Source organism: Puma concolor, chromosome A3 (genome assembly GCF_028749965.1).
Source record: "Puma concolor isolate L17-30 chromosome A3, mPumCon1.1.hap2, whole genome shotgun sequence".
NCBI classification, from domain to species: domain Eukaryota; kingdom Metazoa; phylum Chordata; class Mammalia; order Carnivora; family Felidae; genus Puma; species Puma concolor.
The window spans coordinates 130,933,742-130,951,404 of NC_141669.1; the positions used below are offsets into that span (position 1 = coordinate 130,933,742).

Consider the following 17,663-nt stretch of genomic DNA (forward strand, 5'->3'; position numbering starts at 1 on the left):
GCCTTGGCCGAGAGGCAAGACACATCTTACTATCCCCATGTCACAAACGGTAGACTGAGGCCCAGAGGGGGAAAGCGACTTGCTCAAAGTCTCAGAGACACATGGTGGGGGGGGGGGGGGGTCAGAAAGGGAGGTGGGTGTCAAGACACATCACCCCTATGTTCTCTCCGCTTAATGGGGGTGTTTTCACCTAAGTGTCCACGGAGGAGAATCAGTCAATAGTGTTTCAACACCCAGAATAGTTTCTTTCCCACCCTTTGGCCTTCCTCCCAGTATGCACTTAATTGCTACAGCCTGATGACAGATGTTTAAAGGAGCTGGGGAGACAGGAGGTGGGAAAATACTCTAGAATCTTTTTGTGAGAAAAAGATGGGCGTGAGACGTTATTCCCGAGAAGATGAACAATCGTGGTAACGAAGCTCCACTCCCACCAGGGATGGCGGAAGGAAGAACTGTGATATCAGACGCCCCCCAGGGCCATGGGCCACGCCGCCCCACCTGGGAGCCCCCGCAAGCGGAGGCAGCACCGGCCTCCCCGTATCGAGGGCACCCAAGGAGACACCGTGATGAAGAACACGGGCTCTGGAATCCCCGTGCCACTGCAGTCTAAACCCCCGAGGGACCCTGCAGCACGTCTCTCCCCCTCACTTAGCCTCAGACTCCCCATCTGTAAAATGGGCGCAGGCGACTGTGAGGACCGCATGAGCCACTTGCATGGTGAACACTGAGCCTGATGCCCAGGGTACAGGAAGTGCTCAAGAAAAGCAAGTTATTCTTCGGTGGTTCTTCTCTGCTGGCCCTTATTTTTGCATTTGGAAAAGCCGGGACCAGCACTGACCTCTCTGCATTTTCCTCTCTGGCAAACTGATCATAACACCTCTGGGCATTTACACCGCATCTCCCTTATGCCAAGCGCTGGGCAGGCACTGGTGTTAATGCCTGCATCTGCTCCCCCGCAGCAAGGATGACCCGCACTGTCTATCAAGGGAAGGATCTGTGACAATCCAAGGTCAACCCGGTTTGGGATTTAAACTCGCCGGGTGGGAAAAATAATTAAGTCAAGAAAGAAAGAAACCGGCCAGGTGGGGTAACGGCTCGAAAGCACAGCCTCGTTCCTGGGCTTTCTCCAGGATGGCCACGTGGCCCGTGCGGAGGTCCCACCGCCCACCCACCTGCATGGTGCTGATGCAGAGGCTTCTGTGAATCACGAACTGGCTGAGGGCAGCTGACCGCTTGTAGCTGTTCCGGCCGTGCACCATGAGCAACCGGCCAAGGTGCTTGAACTGGGTGATGGAGAAGTCTGCAGCCAGGGAAGCCTGTTTTCCTTCCTAAAATCGAATAAAATTGGGCACCGTCAGGAGCACCAGAGGTCAAGGCAAACACATTTTTTTCTCTTTTAATTGAAAAAAGCAAGACGTTGTAAGGAGATCTTTGGAAAACTTCGATAAAGAGCTTCTTTGGTTTCACGCTGTACTCGGTTGGTGGTCCAAGACTAAATTTGATTTAAAAAGAGGAATGTATTTAAATAAAAAACATTCTGAATCACAGATTGTGATAATTCGGAGGTCAAATGGATCTGGTATTAAGCCTCTGGGGCAGGGGGGTAGGCCCACCCCATAATGTGTATCAGAAGCAAAGAATCCTCAGAGACAGGCACTCAGACCCTCGAAGTGAAATGGAAGCCTGGGGTGGGTGGGGGGCTGAGGCTACTAACGATCCCAAACGGAACATTCCTGAGCGTACAACTTTGCACATTCATAGAAGTGCCACCGTGGAATGGAATTCTCTAATTGGAAAGGACGCGTGATGGATGCCACTAAGGGGCCACACCTGCGTTAAAAGGGCCCGTTCCAGGAACATCTCAAAGATCACCGAATCCTGCAACTTCGAATAACTGTCAACTGGATGAGCACCACAAAACCAGAAAGGGTGGAGAGAAGAAAATTTTTAAAGCGTATGCGTCAGCCCAATCCGTGAAGCTATGGGACCGAACGCACAGGACAGCGTCTCCAGCCCTCCCTCGGGGCCTCTGGACTCTTACTTCACACACAGTTCCAACAAGCCTGGTAACCAATGTTGCCCGTAGCCATTTAGAGGTCAGAACTCAGGACAGAGCCAACTCTGCGGGACAAGCACACGCGTGACAAGGGCAGGAAACAACAGCTGCGTCACAGCACACGAGCTTCGTGAGACACTGCAGCTGCCGAGGCCTCTGAGCCACACACCGTGTCACCTCCCTCCACGATGCCCCAGACGTTAGCACGGGCGTAGCGACCGATGCTTTTACGGACGCTGCAGCCACCACGCAAAAGCCTGAAGTGCATTCACTGTGCCCTAACAACACAGCAAAACACTCTTTTTTGTGTGTTTAATTCAAGTTTTGACACGCGGAAAACCAGCATCGTCGTCCGTAAGATACGGTGAGACGGACCTCTGACCCCCAGGTAATAACGCCAGGCAATTCCGTGACATGGTTCCTTATGCTTCCTCATTCTAATCTCGAGTTTTCAGAAGCGTCAGAGCTGTGTCTCGAGGGAAAAAGAAACTCCCGCGAGGGAGGCAGAGCAGCCCCCCAGCACCCACCCCTCCACGGCCAGCAGCACCCCACCCCCCACAGCCCGCACTCACCTTCCCCTCAACCCCCACACCGCAGTCGGATTCCTGAATCATACTGACGTCATTGCCTCCGTCACCTGTCAGCCACATGGGCCGGAGAGAAAAGCCGGGAAATTGGGCGGAAGTGAGAAGCGGGACCCCGACACATCATTCTTACTTTGAAGACTCGTGCGTGTCTCGCCTTTCGCCGAGGGCTCGCTAAGTGTCCCTTCTGCGCGGCTCCACGTAATTGCTCCGACACCCCCCAGTCTCACGGGTGGAAGAGCTGAGCGTCAGAGGGACACCGGGTAACTGGCCAGAGTCCGGCCGCCGAGTGGCAGTGGGGGGGGAAGGGGGGGCCGTGTCCACGCCTCACCGCTGTCTACGACCACCACACCCCTGCCTGTGGGGCGCATGGGCCCCACATCACATCAGCAGCAGTGACCCACGCCGCACTTGCTCAACGCGCACCGTGCCCTGTCGTAAGCGCTTTCTGAATCCACCCCTTCCACCCTCACCACTGGATGAGTGCTTATTACCCCATCCTACCAACGGGCAGACCGAGGCTCGGACGGGCGCCCAGCGAGTAAAACCAGCTCGGACTGGGAACCCGGGTCCCCTCCACGGCGTGCGGCCTCCAGCCCTCGGCTGTGCTGCCTCCTGCATCACTAGCAAAGGAGAGCAAGCCATGGAGGAAAGCCCTAGAACACGCTTATCGACTCTAACCCAAAGGGAAATACTAAAAAAAAAAATAATCAAAATCATATGAATTCCGGAGCCCGCGTCGGCTGGGGGAAAGAATCACAACCCAAGGAACATGGCCCAGGGGATCTGAGTTGCAGCAGGGTCCCCGTTACCCTTACAAAGCAAATCCACGTGCCAGCGGGACGGGGCCGGTGGGGGGCGGGGGCGGCACCTACCTACCGCACAGGTGAGCTTCCCCGTGCGTTCCTGGAGCAGGCGCACGATCTGGGCCTTCTGGGTGGGGGTGCAGCGGCAGCAGACGACAGCCGGGCACTGGCAGGCCAGCTCCATGAACTCGTACTCGTAGTACTTGAGGCAAATCTGGGAGGGGAAGGCGGGGGTGGGGGTTGTCAACCAAGGCCGCGGCCCCCACCAGAGCAGGGAGGGGCGCGCGCTCCCCAGGAGAGCCCGGCCGGCGGGGGCCCCGCACCCACCTCCAGGGAGTCCCCCGAGATGACCAGGGCGCAGTCATGCTTCCTGCGGAAAGCGTTCAGCTCGAGGTGGGCCTCACTCCGGTTGGTCACCTGGAAGGGAACACAGGCGTGGAGGGGGCCCCGCTCTCCGGAGATGGAAGAACAACAAACAGTGGCTTCCTGAAGCCGGTCCGGAGACAATGGCCACCCCAGCCAAGGACCCCTGCCCCTCCCCTGCCGGCAGACCCAGAGCCAAATTCAATCCTGTTTGTTATGATTCTGTGGGAATCGGGAGGGCCTGTGCACCAACGATCACCTTGCATTTCCCCCAGGACAGCTGTGACCCACAGCATAAAAACAGGAGCTAAAAATGACCGTACTCTCATTGAGTGCCAGGCACCGCGCTAAGCACTTTTCGTGGCTCGTCCCCACTGACCTCGCCCAGCAACCCTACAAGGTGCGCGACGGCCACGGCTGGACTCTACACGTAAGGAAACAAAGGCGTGGCGAGCTGTGTGAGCCCCTCTAAAGCCACACACCCAGGGGGCCGTGGGGCAAGCGTCAGCAGCCAGGCATCTGACAGGGTGGCCAACTTTTCTGTACTAGACCAGATGTCAAACAGGCTCTGTGGACCCTACCGTGTTCGTCAAAACTGCTCAACTCTTGGGGCGCCTGGGTGGCTCAGTCGGTTGAGCGTCCGACTTCGGCTCAGGTCACGATCTCGCGGTCCGTGAGTTCGAGCCCTGCGTCGGGCTCTGTGCTGACTGCTCAGAGCCTGGAGCCTGTTTCACATTCTGTGTCTCCCTCTCTCTCTGACCCTCCCCCGTTCATGCTCTGTCTCTCTCTGTCTCAAAAATAAATAAACGTTAAAAAAAAAAAAATTAAAAAAAAAAAAAAAACTACTCAACTCTGCTGCCGTAGCATCACAGCGGCCAGAGGCAATAGGTGAAAACAAATGGGCATATCTGTGTGTAAATAAAACTTTATTTACAAAAGCAGACGGTCACACGGGCTGGCACCTGTAACCCCTAACTATACAGAATACATAGAATACAGAATATAAAGAACATACGGTCTTTCCTTGTTATTTCCAGTAGCGACACTCTATGAGGTCACTGTGAACACCGACTTAACAAGTAACTATCTGTTCGTTGCTCCTGTAGGTGGAATACGGGGCCAGGTTCCTGTGAGCCTCTGGCCACAGTATTTTTGTCAATCAACACATAACCTTGTTTTATATGTGTTTCCGTTGAAAGACATCTTTTAAAATAGACTTTTTTTTTGATTCATTAACACTGAATTCACAACCAACAGCACTATAACTCATGCCCAAAGGAAGGTGATCCAACACACGTACTTTCTCCACAAGGCACATCATAGCCTTCCCGAGCTCAGCAATGCTAGATGGCACTCCAGCACTGTGATGGGGAGGGGGGCATCTTAAACAATGAAATCACTAACACAAAAATGCAAAAAAAAAAAAAGGCGGCACTAAGTAGATCGGGAACTGGGCTTCTGCGTAGCACGAGAGCGGAGAAGGCAGGGGATCGCCTTGTTTGACCTCAGCTGGGAATGATGCACACATTTGGCAGCCACAATTTCTCGCTGCTCTGCACATGCCCACAGAGGACTCTGAAAGCACCCGGAGCACTGGTTTTGGGGTTACCAATAAATTTTAGTAACTAGGTGAATTTGTAAATATGGAGTCCGCGTATAATGGAGACTGACCATATGTACCTCCACACGATGCTGTTTGTGCTGTTGCCAGAATGGCTGCGTCTCCTGAAGGCTCTGCGTGGCAGGGACCAAAGGCGGGGGCAAGGGGACATTCCCACCGCACGCGGAGCCTCTCCACTCACTGGGTATGGGAGCTCCGACCTCAGGAGCAGGACTGCTGTGTCCCGCCTACAGAGTGGCACTCACCTCCCCACCCGGTCAGGCCAGTCTTGGCTCCTGGCCTTAGGGCACCTCCTCATGCCTGCCCTGTTGAGGTCAAGTGCTTGCCACCAGGGCAAGAAATTTCTCGCTTGCCCACCCAATATACCTCCTTCTAAAGGCTCCTAAAGGTTTTCCTTCAGGAGGGCAGACAGCCCAATGTCTGTGATCCGGAAATTTTTCTCATCCAAGGACTCGGCCTTCAAGGCTTCAGTGGAATCTGGACTCGTGTGTGCGATTTCACATGTATGGGCTCATCTGCGTCCTTCGTCCTGACTGTGCTTTTTGACAGCTTCTCAAAGGGACCATGACCCCCGCCAGGTTAAGAACACAGCAGTAACGAGGTGCTGCTGAACCACCCCCAGGAGGAATCCTGTAGCCCCACCTGGGTCATTCAGTAATCCCACCCAAACCAGTGCTGTAAGTTTTCCCCTCTATACTTTAGGGGTCCACTCAAGGTCATGAGGTCACAGGGCAAAACTGCAGCGTCACCCCCACGAGGCCCCAACACAGAGAGCACCGTACCAGCCGGAAAACGTGGATGTCTTGGTTTCTGGTCACCAGATGTGCATTCTTGGCTGTGCATGTGGCCGTCTCCAGCTTGTCCCCCGTCAGCATCCAAACCTGGAATCGCAGCACAGGGGGGGGGGGGCCTCCTCTTTGTAAGTTGTCAAGGCCAGCCTGGAGCCCGTGTCAGCCCCGGTCCCCAAGAACACCGAGCTAAACTTGATTCATTCCATTTACCTCGAGGCTCCCGGTGTCCCCAGCACAAACCACGGGGATACCCCACTTGGGGGGCTCGAGGACCCCCAAGGAACCACTGCTGGTGGCAGCAAAGGCTGGTACGATACTTGCAGAGAAGCATTTGCCCATGTGCTTCAACAGACACCACGAAGCTTGGCCTCTGACCTCATAATCCTCCTTAAGAGAGATTCCGGAAATCTCTCTCAAGGCAATAAATAATCTCAAAGAAGGGAAAGGCGATGTGGGGGAGGGGTCACTTCCGGGTCCTACAGGAAACACTGATTCATCACGTCGCATCCGGTCTTTCTACGCGGTCGGTTAAGCCAATGGTCAATGCGCCAGGCTCCTCCACACCTCCTAAGACGTCGTTCTGCATTTTGCCGCCGTGAGCCCAGAGAGGGGAGCGGCTTGCCCCAAAGCCACACAGCTAGTTCCGGTCCCGACCAGGCCCAGAATCCAGGTCTCCCAAGTGTAAGCGGAAGACGCTTCCTGCTCTGCTAAGTCCACACATCAGCCGTGTGTTCTCCCAGAGTCCCTGGACAAAGCGCATGCTGGCAGTGGGGAGGCACAGGAACGAGAAGAGCAACGGTTTCCCGAGCGCTCACCGTGCTAGGTACCCATCAAACACCGTCCACGTTTAGCACACGTGGCCTTCACGGTAACTTTATAAGGCAGGACACGGAGCGCCGAGAAGCCACTTGCCAAGGATCGCCGAGGCAGTCGGTGGAGAAATCAGATTCCAACCCAGGCAGTGAGACAGGCGGGCCCTTCTGGGGGCCCTTGCCCCTGGCCCGGCCCCTGGTGGCTGTCAGCCCCTCCTCTCAACGTCCCATCCGCCCATAAAGATAATATCCTTTTAAGCGACCCCAGCTTGGTGCCAGTTTTCAGGGTCTGCTGTATGAAAGCAAACACCGGGAACGGAGCTGGGAGGCTCAAGTTCTAGAAACCCATGGAAAGTCATTGGTGCACCACATGACTGATGTTCCAACGAGGGGACGACAGGGGGGCACGTGTGGGTGAGTGCCCAGGCCCGAGCCCTAGGACCTTCCTGCCTCGCCTGGCCCCGCCTGCTGCCTCTGGGAAGGGGCTGAAGTAGCCATTGTCCAAGTTCCGACACGTTCCGGCCCGTGAAAGAGCTTTCCGCTAGACCGCACCTACAGAGTCCCTGGACGCCTCGCCCCTGTGCTCCCTTCCCCCTCCCGTCTGACCAGGGAAAGCAGGAAGAGAAGTCCAGTCCACAGTGGGAACAAAACACCCCTCCATCTGGAGACAGCGGCCTCGGGGAGGAGCAGCTGAGGATGAAGCCAGAAGCAGGAACCAGAATATTCCACGACCCGGAGAGAAGCGGCCTCAGAAGTTGCCAGTGACAAAGTTAAGCACCAGCCCTTCTGACTTCGGATGGCTCTTCCGAAACTGGGACGTGGCTGACAACTCCCTCGCCAGGGACCAGGTCTGGGGGCCAAGGACACGTGACAGAACCCGGTTCACGGTGAAACGTGCTCCCTCCCTGCTCATGTGGCCGGAGCTCGGCCCCTACTGTGGCCCCGCTCACAGGAGCCTGTGCCGCGTACTGGCGGGGGATGCAAGGGAGAGCTGCTTCTGGGCAAACATGACACGTTTCCAGGAGCTTCCAGCCAGTCAGGCTGTTCGGCTGGGGTCCTCTGAGGCGTAGCCTGCTCCTCCGACGCCCTCTACTGGCCTCTCCGGATGAAACTACCGGATTGTCAGGTTGGGTTTTTTATCTTTCTCTTTTGGGCCCCAAACAGCGTAATAAATAAGGCAGTTTGAGGTGCGGGCGGTCACTCATTCACCCAGAACAGCAGCAGACGGCTGGCCATCCGGTGACTCAGCGAGAAGGTACTGAACACCCCGAGCATCTGGACACACAGCCTGGCCCTGAGGGATACGGGGCTGCACGCAGCCGCGCCTTCGGGGGGCCCGGTGTGGCCTTCGGGGCAGGGCTGGAGGAGCGGGCGGGACGCAGCGGTCCAGGTGAGACAGGGCTCTGGGTCACTCTGCCCATGCACTCCGCTCCTTGTTCCTCCCTCGCTCCCCCCGCCCCCCTCCCCTCCTCGTCTCTACACCCGCGGCAGGATGATTCTGAAGCTCGCTCCCACAAGGCGGCGGCCGTTTCAGCGGCCGGGTCCCGGGCAGGCGCTCCCTACCTTGATGCCCGCGTTCCTCAGGGTCTCCAGGGTGGGCCTCACGTCCGCCTGCAGCTGGTCCTCCACCCCCGTGAGACAGAGCAACCCCATTTCCATCTCCAGGCTCTCGATCACCGTGGCCACTTTGAGGGAGCGGTCGTGCACGCTCAGCTTGGCCTGGACGTAGCGGGCCTGGGACACGGCAGGGGACACACGGTCACTGCTGGCGGTGGGGAGGGGGCCGGGCTGACCACCGTCAGGAGTAGGACACCAAGGGGGGACCCCGGCGCGTGGCTGGACCTCAAAGGGATGAACCGAGGCTCCCAGCCTCCTTCCAAGTTGATCAGCCCAGACCTCGGACGGGCCCTGACTCCACCCTTTCCTCGACACTTACCTGGCTGTGCAACTTCCAGCAAGTTGCTCGACTTATCTGAGCCTTAGCTGTTTTCACCCAGGAAGCAGCAGTAACAGCCCCCACCTCGCTGGGTTGTTACAAGGACTGGTACCCTCAAGATCTCCCACACACAACGTGCACTTTGTGACCAAGAATCCCTGATCACTGGGTTTTCTGAAGACGAAGTCCCACCTCCAAAGACCACCGACCCAACCCTTCTGTTTAGCCACTTTCCAGGGGTGGTAAAGACATGGAAGAAAATCAAGAATCCCCTAAGGAGCTGATTCAAACACAGGCCTTTAAACATGAAAAGACAGTAGAATTTATCAGGGCCGGAACTCTTGCTAAAGAAAACTCTACAAAGAACTCAAGCACGTGGAAGAGACACCATCAAGCACAGCTTCTCTGGGTGAAGCATGACAAGGACCCCAGAAGCCTGTCCCCAAACACCTGTCTCTCCCTTTCGGTCCTACGCACATGCATGCACTTCGCTTTGTGCCAGGCCTGGGGATACAAGGGCCCTTCCCCTCAAGGAACATGCAATCCGTGGGACAAGAGGACGATAAACCAGGCATATTTACGCTGGAGCCCCTAAGCCATGAAAGTCAACGATCTAGTTAAACTCTTTTTACAGCTCAAAAAACTGAGGGCTCCAAGGGGGTGATTCATTTCAAATTTTCCAGAGGGTGAACTATGTGCCAGTGACCACCCTAAATGTTAGGATGTGACAGCAAACCTGACTGACCGCCTCTGCTCTAGAAAAGATTTTATTCCTGAAAGGAGGTATTAAGAAGAACGTTAGATGTAAACATATAAACGAGTCCATTCAAGATGGTGCAGTGAAGAAAGCTAAGCGGGGTGGTGGACGGCGAGTGGTGAGGTGGGGCTGCCTTAGATGGGGAGTCCGGGAAGACTTCTCAGAGGAGGCGGCATTTGAGCAGAGACCCAAAGGAAGCGAGGGAGCAGGCCAGGGAGGTCTGTGCAGGAAGGGAGTTCCAGGCAGAGAGAACAGCAAGTGCAAAGGCCCTGGGACAGAAGTGAGCCTGGGGTGCTCAGAAAGGACATCGGCATGGCTAGAGCAGACTCAGCGAGGGGCAGACGAAGAGGAGATAGAGCCAGAGAGGGGAAGACGTACGGAAACTGCAAAACACAATAGAAAGATCACAGGACCACTTACCTCAAAGTCTTGATATTGCTCCTCTGCTAGAGACTTCTTCGCCACCACGAGAACCCGCAGTCCTTCTCGGGCCATGTTTCCACACTGAAAAGCAGACCGCAGTCGGTGGAGAGCCACACTCAGGGCCTTGCCTCTGAGCCCCTGACTCTCGCGGAGGAAGGCTGGACGCTAACGTGGACAGGCCCCTACCAGGGGCAGAGACAAACTGGCCAATCCAAACGTCGCTTTCCCCTAAAGCAACCTTCTCTGAAGCAGACCTTCTAAAGGGAGATTGCAACATGGCAGCCTGCAGGCCAACCATGGTCTACGCATAGGTCTTCTTTGACGGGCACAGTACATGTTTCAAAAGCTAAGTCAACACTGTAAGACTTCACAGACAAACCTGGATCTGTCTTGTTGGGAAAAAAACAAACCTCTGACACAACCATGCATGCTCTCCCAAAAGACCACAGCCAATGATGGATGAAAAGCGGCTGCTTCTACGTATTCCCAGAAAACAGCTGTCAGGTGAAGAATATTCCAATAGGCTTAACACACAAAGTGCGACCCTGTTGGGAAGACTCCCCGCCCCCCCCAGCCTGTTTTATCTGACTTACCCGCCCAGCCCCTCCTTTGAGTTTGCAAACCCTCTACCTGAAAATATAACATTACTGAATGGAAACTGTGCCTCCCCCCCCCCCGCCCCCCGACCTGGAGCTGAGAGGCAAAAGAAAAATGACCCGACAAACCCAAGAGTTTCTTCTCTCCTTGCTGTGGCCAATTCTCCACATCACCAATCAAGATAGGCAGCCCGTGACGCGGACCCTCAAGGATCCCCACCCTCCTGCTACCTGCCTCCAGCCAAAAACCAGTGAGGGGCGGACTCTTGAGCCTGGACGTGGGCCTTGCCCCGCTTGAACCTTCAGATGAGACCCCAGTCCCAAGCAACTGCTTGAGAGACCCTGCAAAGGACGGCCGGCCAAGCTGTGGACAGATGCCGGGCCCACAGAATCCATGAGAAATAAAACTGCGTCGTTCTAAGCTGCTACGTTTGGGGGTGATGTGTTACACAGCCACAGACAACGAGCACAGAGACCCGTGTTACCACACCACGCAAGGCCTCCAAGACATGCCTCTGCGGTTCTCGCTCCCCACACCCCACGTACCTCTTCCTCCAGCCAGTCATTGTACTGCACGATCCCAGCCATGACAACATCCGCTCCCTTCATGTAAAACGTGATCTCTCCCGTTGACTCGTCCTGGGGGGGGGGGGGGCCAGGCAGAATGAATACCCAAGAGGAACACCCGCTTTCTGCTCCAGTGCCCACCTCCCATGACAGATGGCATACAAACTCAGCGGACGCCAATGTTTTGACACTTGGCCAAAGATAAAAAGCCAGAAGGGGGTAGAGGGGGGCGTGGCGCTCACTTGGGGGCAAAGGCCACAGAAAATAGAAGAAAACTCAAAGCGTTTGGAAAAGCATTAAATGAGGAAAGAAAGATCAAAAGGATTTCAGAAGTTTGTTTTTAAAGTTATTACTATCTCAGCAGAAACAGACTCGCACGCTGTAAGGTCTTTTTTTTTTTAAATGTTTATTCAGTTTTGAGAGACAGACACAGAGCGTGAGCGGGGGAGGGGCAGAGAGAGAGGGAGACACAGAATCCGAAGCAGGCTCCGGGCTCTGAGCCGTCAGCACAGAGCCCGACGCGGGGCTCGAACCCACGAACCACGAGATCATGACCTGAGCCGAAGTCGGATGCTTAACCGACTGAGCCACCCAGGCGCCCCCGTAAGATCATCTTTAATTTACACACAGGACTGCCAGGATCACCCAACTGTGGTCTACCCAAAAAGATGGGGAAGTAAGGTACTTATCCCAGAGTGGGGTTCTCAGTTTTGGCACTGTTCACATATGGGCTGGGGAATTCCTTGCCGTGGGGGCTGGCCTGTGCATTCCAGGACCTTCTACAGCGTCCCTGGCCCGTCCCCACTAGAGGTCGGCCACACCCCCATGGGGACAGCCCAAATATCTCCAGACATAAACAAATGTCCCCTGGGGAGCAAACTGCCTTCACTGAGAACTGCTAATCCCGATCATTCCAGACCCGTGTCTACTTGAGGACTTGCAAGCCATCAAATGACCCAGATCTTTGTTCACACTGACCAGCTTTTCGGGGCGGGGGGGGGGGGGGGGTGGTAGATAACACCACAGCCCAGGCGTCGAAGGCTTAGACCCGACGCCAGCTTTCAGCTGTGTGCACTCGGGACATGCTGCTTCTTTTCTCTAAGCCTCAGTTCTCTCATCTGTAAAACAGGAACAACTCTTACCACGCAGGCTGTTGGGGCTTAAACGAAGTCACCTACACAGAGCACGCAGCCAAGGGCCAGACACACAGAAAACGCCCACTCAGCGTGATCAGCCCGCTAGGGTGACGGTAACTCTGTGCGTCCCTCAACCGCACCGTGTGTGGGGACCAATGCCTCGCCCAGTGGTTCTCAATGGAGGGGATTTTGCATGGGGCAGTATCTGGAGACCTTTTTGGTTGTCACAACGAGGGGGTGACTACTCCTGGCATCCAGCGGACAGAGGCCAAGGATGCTGCTTAGAGTCCCAGAGTGCACAGGACAGCCACAACCAAGAACCATCTGGCCCCAGTGCCGACAGCACGGAGGCTGAGGAGTCCTGGCTTCAAGGAACAAGGGCTCTCAGCCTCCGTGACTCCTTCCTCGGGAACTCCCACCCCGGGGGTGGGGGGCCTGGGGGGGAAGAGAGGGGTGAGGGAACAGAGCATGGCCATGACCACCTCATGCCTCAATTTTCCTCCCCCGGGAAAACCCCGAAAGCCCGCCTGTGAACGCGTTAACTAAACATGAGATAAATGCCCAGGGCCAAGTTAGTGGTGCACGTCTCCTTCTTCAGAACAGCTTTCGAGGGCCCTCCCATCGCTGATAATCTTTGAGAACTACATGCTTGCTCACAAAAGCGCCCGCCGGCCACGAACAGGCACCTGCGTCTCTAAAGCCAGCAGCAGCAGCCCATGCTTCACCTCTGACGGATCCCACACACCCACGCCTGCTTGTGACTCGGGCCAGAGAGAGCCGTGGGGTCTGAGCACGGAAGCATCCCGGGGCTTTTTTCCCCCTTGCCTCAACCCGAACGGTGCCTGACAACAGAGCCGTAGGAAATAGCGTCCCCTCCCCAGTTTCCTCTACTGCGAAGGGCGCTCTGGAGGGCGCGGACGGCTCGTCCAATTCAAACACTGCACCGACTGTCTCCTCCCGTTACTCACTTCCTCCCACTCGGTTCATCACAAGGTTACCTCGCTCCCATACGATGGCGAGATCACGCTGTACGTTTACGGAGAGCTGCCAGTTGCGCGGCATTGTTTTGGGGCCTCATCTTTTTCCACCGTGGTCTCATCCTGGCCCCTGTTCAAAGGCCTCTTCTATGCAAACAATGACAAGGGTCTGATCTACAGCACCGATCGGCCTCCATCGTTCCGCGTGGGACGGGCCGGGGGAGGGCAGTGGAACATCTGCACGCAACAGAACTAGGGCGGGCGATGGCAGCCTTCCTTTCAGAGACACAAGCGCACGAGCCCCCAAGGAAACCCCCAGAAGGCAGAGATGCACGCCAGGGAAGGACTTTGCCTGCAAGTCCCTGCCAAGTGCCATCCAAGAGCTCGCATGCGTCGGGAGGGCTGGTGAGTGAGGTGAGTGAGCCTGTAACTGCCAACAGTCACCAAACCAAGATGTGTCACAGTGGAGCTGACATTCCCTCACCTCAGGTGACCGGGTGGGTATTTCCAAATAACCAGACAGGATCTGGCTGCATGAGAACTAAGCTGCTGGCCCCGGCACAATTAACGTTTGGGGTGGGTTATTCTTCCTGAGGAGGCGTCTTGGCCTCTACCTAGGAGAGGAGGTCAACCCTGACTTGGGACGACCAAAATGTCTCCCAACTTTTTCGAATGTCCCCTTGGGGGCAAAATGGCCCCAGGGCGAGAACGGCTGCATTAGAAGAGTTTACGGAGGTTTCTAGAGAATGGAGAACCTGTCCACTTGCCCCGAAGGCTGATTTCCACGGGTCAAAGGCAAGGATAAGGAGGGAGACAGGTCAGAAAACAAAACTTAGCAATAATACGCATGTCATTAAAGCCAGCCTAACAAAAACAGATGCTCACAGACTGACTTTTAGTAGTGAGAAATGAAAAATGTGCAGTATCTGAGAATATTTAATCAAATAATGGTATATTTTTTCAACAAAACACCACGCATGCATTAAAATCATAAAAATCACACTTTACTAATATGAGAAAATTTCCACCATCCGTATTGTTCAACAGGGGGAAGAGTTTAGAAAGCCTCATGTGACGCTCAATGCCAAGTTCATACAAACGCGTGTGGGTATTTACACTCGTATACGCGTAGAAAAAAACTAAAAGGGAAAGTCTCTGAAGAGGGATGAATGGTTGGTCTTTGGTGGTGAAAACAAAGAACAATTTGAGCTCTTGATGTATGTATCTGTTCCGAATGCTTTAATTCAATGTCGAGTTGGTTTGTTTTCCATAACCTTGGAAGGGGGGGGATGCTATTTTAAAATAATGATAGATATAGGGGCGCCTGGGTGGCTCAGTCGGTTAAGCATCCGACTTCAGCTCAGGTCATGATCTCACGGGTCATGAGTCCGAGTCCCGAATGGGGTTCTGTGCTGACAGCTCGGAGCCTGGAGCCTGCTTCGGATTCTGGGTCTCCCTGTCCCTCTGCCCCTCCCCCAATCATGCTTTGTCTGTCTGTGTCTTTCTCTCTCAAAAGTAAACATGAAAAAAAAAGTTTAATGATAGATTTTTCCCATCCAGTAAGTATCCCCTACTTCAAGGTACAGGGCCCTGTTCTTGCTGTGAGAAGATGTGGACCCACATGTCATAAAATAGGACGTGTATCTGGGAATGAAAGCCCTTCACAGCTAAAGGAAGGGCGGATATATTGCTCACTTATCCTAGAACGGCTGATACCGGGTACTATCTGATGATGATTCAACCCTCAAATGACTTCAGCGGAGACCCCGGTCCTAGAACTTGAAAAAATAAAGGCTGGAACAAAAGCGATTCCGGAGGCGATTAATGACTCTGATTCCCCAGGAAACACCCACACACAGAATCTGTGCTGCAGCTGCCAGGCCACGTTCTTGACATCAGATGTGTGCTCAAGATACAGTCTAGAAGCCATGGGTCAGACCAGGTATGGGCCAGTGAGAAAAGCAGCAGCAGCATGGGAGAAAAAGCTCCCCTCCCACACAAAAGTTGGAGTCAGGGACAGAAAAATCCCTTAAAATGTGTCATTGCCAAAGCACATTCGGGGCCCCTAGGTGGCTCAGTAGGTTGGGTGTCCGACTTTGGCTCAGGTCATGATCTCATGGTCCATGGGTTCGAGCCCCACATCGGGCTCTGTGCTGACAGCTCAGAACCTGGAGCCTGCTTTGGATTTTGTGTCTTCTTCTCTCTGCCCCTCCCCCACTCATGCTCTGTCTCTCTGTCTCTCTCTCTCAAAAAATAAGTAAATAAATGTTAACAAATATTCAAAGCACATTCAGGCTGTGTCACTGGGTCATCAGAACAGCAGCTCATGGAGCTGTTTCTTCTGTGGCTCCCAATGACCCCTACTTCCTCCCAATGACCCCCTACTTCCTCCCAATGACCCCTGGTCCCTCCCATGACCCCTACTTCCTCCAAAGACCCCTACCCCCTCCAATGACCCCCACCCCCTCCAATGACCCCTACCCCCTCCAAAGACCCCTGCCCCCTCCAATGACCCCTGCCCCCTCCAATGACCCCTGCCCCCTCCAAAGACCCCTACCCCTCCAATGACCCCTGCCCCCTCCAATGACCCCTACCCCCTCCAAAGACCCCTACCCCCTCCAATGACCCCTGCCCCCTCCAATGACCCCTGCCCCCTCCAAAGACCCCTACCCCTCCAATGACCCCTGCCCCCTCCAATGACCCCTACCCCCTCCAAAGACCCCTACCCCCTCCAATGACCCCTACCCCCTCCAATGACCCCTGCCCCCCTCCAATGACCCCTGCCCCCTCCAAAAACCCCTACCCCCTCCAATGACCCCTGCCCCCTCCAATGACCCCTACCCCCTCCAAAGACCCCTACCCCCTCCAATGACCCCTGCCCCCTCCAATGACCCCTGCCCCCTCCAAAGACCCCTACCCCCTCCAATGACCCCTACCCCCTCCAATGACCCCTGCCCCCCTCCAATGACCCCTGCCCCCTCCAATGACCCCTGCCCCCTCAAAAGACCCCTGTCCTCTCCAATGACCCCTACCCCCTCCCATGACCCCTACCCCCTCCCATGACCCCTACTCCCTCCAATGACCCCTACTCCCTCCAATGACCCCTACCTCCTCCAATGACCCCCACTCCCTCATACTCCATGCCCTGGTGAGACCCACTCCCACTGAGTGGGGGTTGGACCCTGTAACCAGCTTCTAGTAAGCAAGGCAGAAGCGATGGGAGGCCAGTTCTGACATCAGGTTGCAAAGACTCTGCCCTCCATCTTGCTCACTCTGATGAAGCCCGCTGACAAGGGAGCTGACCTACAGGGAGGCGGGTGGAACAGTGAACGAGGGTGGCCTCCTACCAAAAGAGCGGAGAACTAAAGCCTTCCGTCCAAAACCGCAAGGAGCCGAATCCCACCCACAGCACTGATTTTATCTGGTTTTCAGCTGGATCCTGCCCCGGCTGAACCCCGGATGACAGCGGCCTGTGAGAAACCACAGGCCAGAGGACCCAGCGAAGCTGCACCCAGATTCCTGGCCCACAGACCCCGTGAGATACTACCTTCTACCGTTTTATACCGCTAAGTGTGGGGAAATCTGCCAGGCAGAACACACGACACAGTACTCCAGCATTACTAGGGGTGCTCCACAAGCTTTTCGATGCCCCACTCACCACACCCAAACTCCTAGGTCATAGTGGTTAAAGAGCCTGGACTTGGGGGCCATATCACCTGGGGTCCAGCCCCAGCTCTGCCATTATCCAGCTCTGTGAACGTGGGGAGAATGCTGAGCCTCCCTACCCTTCCATTTTCTCCTTTGTCAAATGCCAATCAAAATGGTACCTACCTTGTTGGCTTATGCTAAGGATTAATGAGTGAGTTTCTGGAAATCCTTTAGAACAGCCGCTGGCACACAACGAGCATCATTAAACGCTACCTGTCATCACGTTATTGCTGTTCCTACAGCCGAAACCATCCCTACTGTCGCTGGTACCTCTGCTCCTAATTACCCTGATCGCTAAGTACTCACACTACTGTTACCAACTTACTATAATAGAACCTACAGCTCTTTGATCTTTCAGGCATAACACACTTGGGTACATCAAGGTAGAGGGGAGTCTCCTTTCTTTTAAAGACCAAACCAAAAAGAGGAGTCACATTCTGAAGTTGCCCAGGATTGAGCAGGGTTTACCCCAATCAAGCCGAATAATGTGAAAAACCTTACAAATACCAAGGAGCCATCCCAAGACCAAA

At 54.9% G+C, this 17,663-nt stretch overlaps 1 protein-coding gene across 3 annotated transcripts in view; it reads right to left on the reverse strand.

The window, feature by feature from the left end:
* The window catches only part of ATP9A (ATPase phospholipid transporting 9A), a 131,436-nt gene that overhangs the window by 13,594 nt on the left and 100,179 nt on the right, over positions 1–17,663 (reverse strand). For all 3 annotated transcript variants that reach the window (XM_086702498.1, XM_086702499.1, XM_086702500.1), the window contains exons 16-23: positions 11,292–11,384; positions 10,147–10,230; positions 8,597–8,767; positions 6,213–6,311; positions 3,774–3,863; positions 3,516–3,660; positions 2,629–2,693; positions 1,173–1,328 (exon numbers count right to left, since the gene is read on the reverse strand). In XM_086702498.1, the coding sequence (XP_086558624.1) occupies positions 1,173–1,328; positions 2,629–2,693; positions 3,516–3,660; positions 3,774–3,863; positions 6,213–6,311; positions 8,597–8,767; positions 10,147–10,230; positions 11,292–11,384 (903 nt within the window). The remainder of the gene's footprint in view (positions 1–1,172; positions 1,329–2,628; positions 2,694–3,515; positions 3,661–3,773; positions 3,864–6,212; positions 6,312–8,596; positions 8,768–10,146; positions 10,231–11,291; positions 11,385–17,663) is intronic.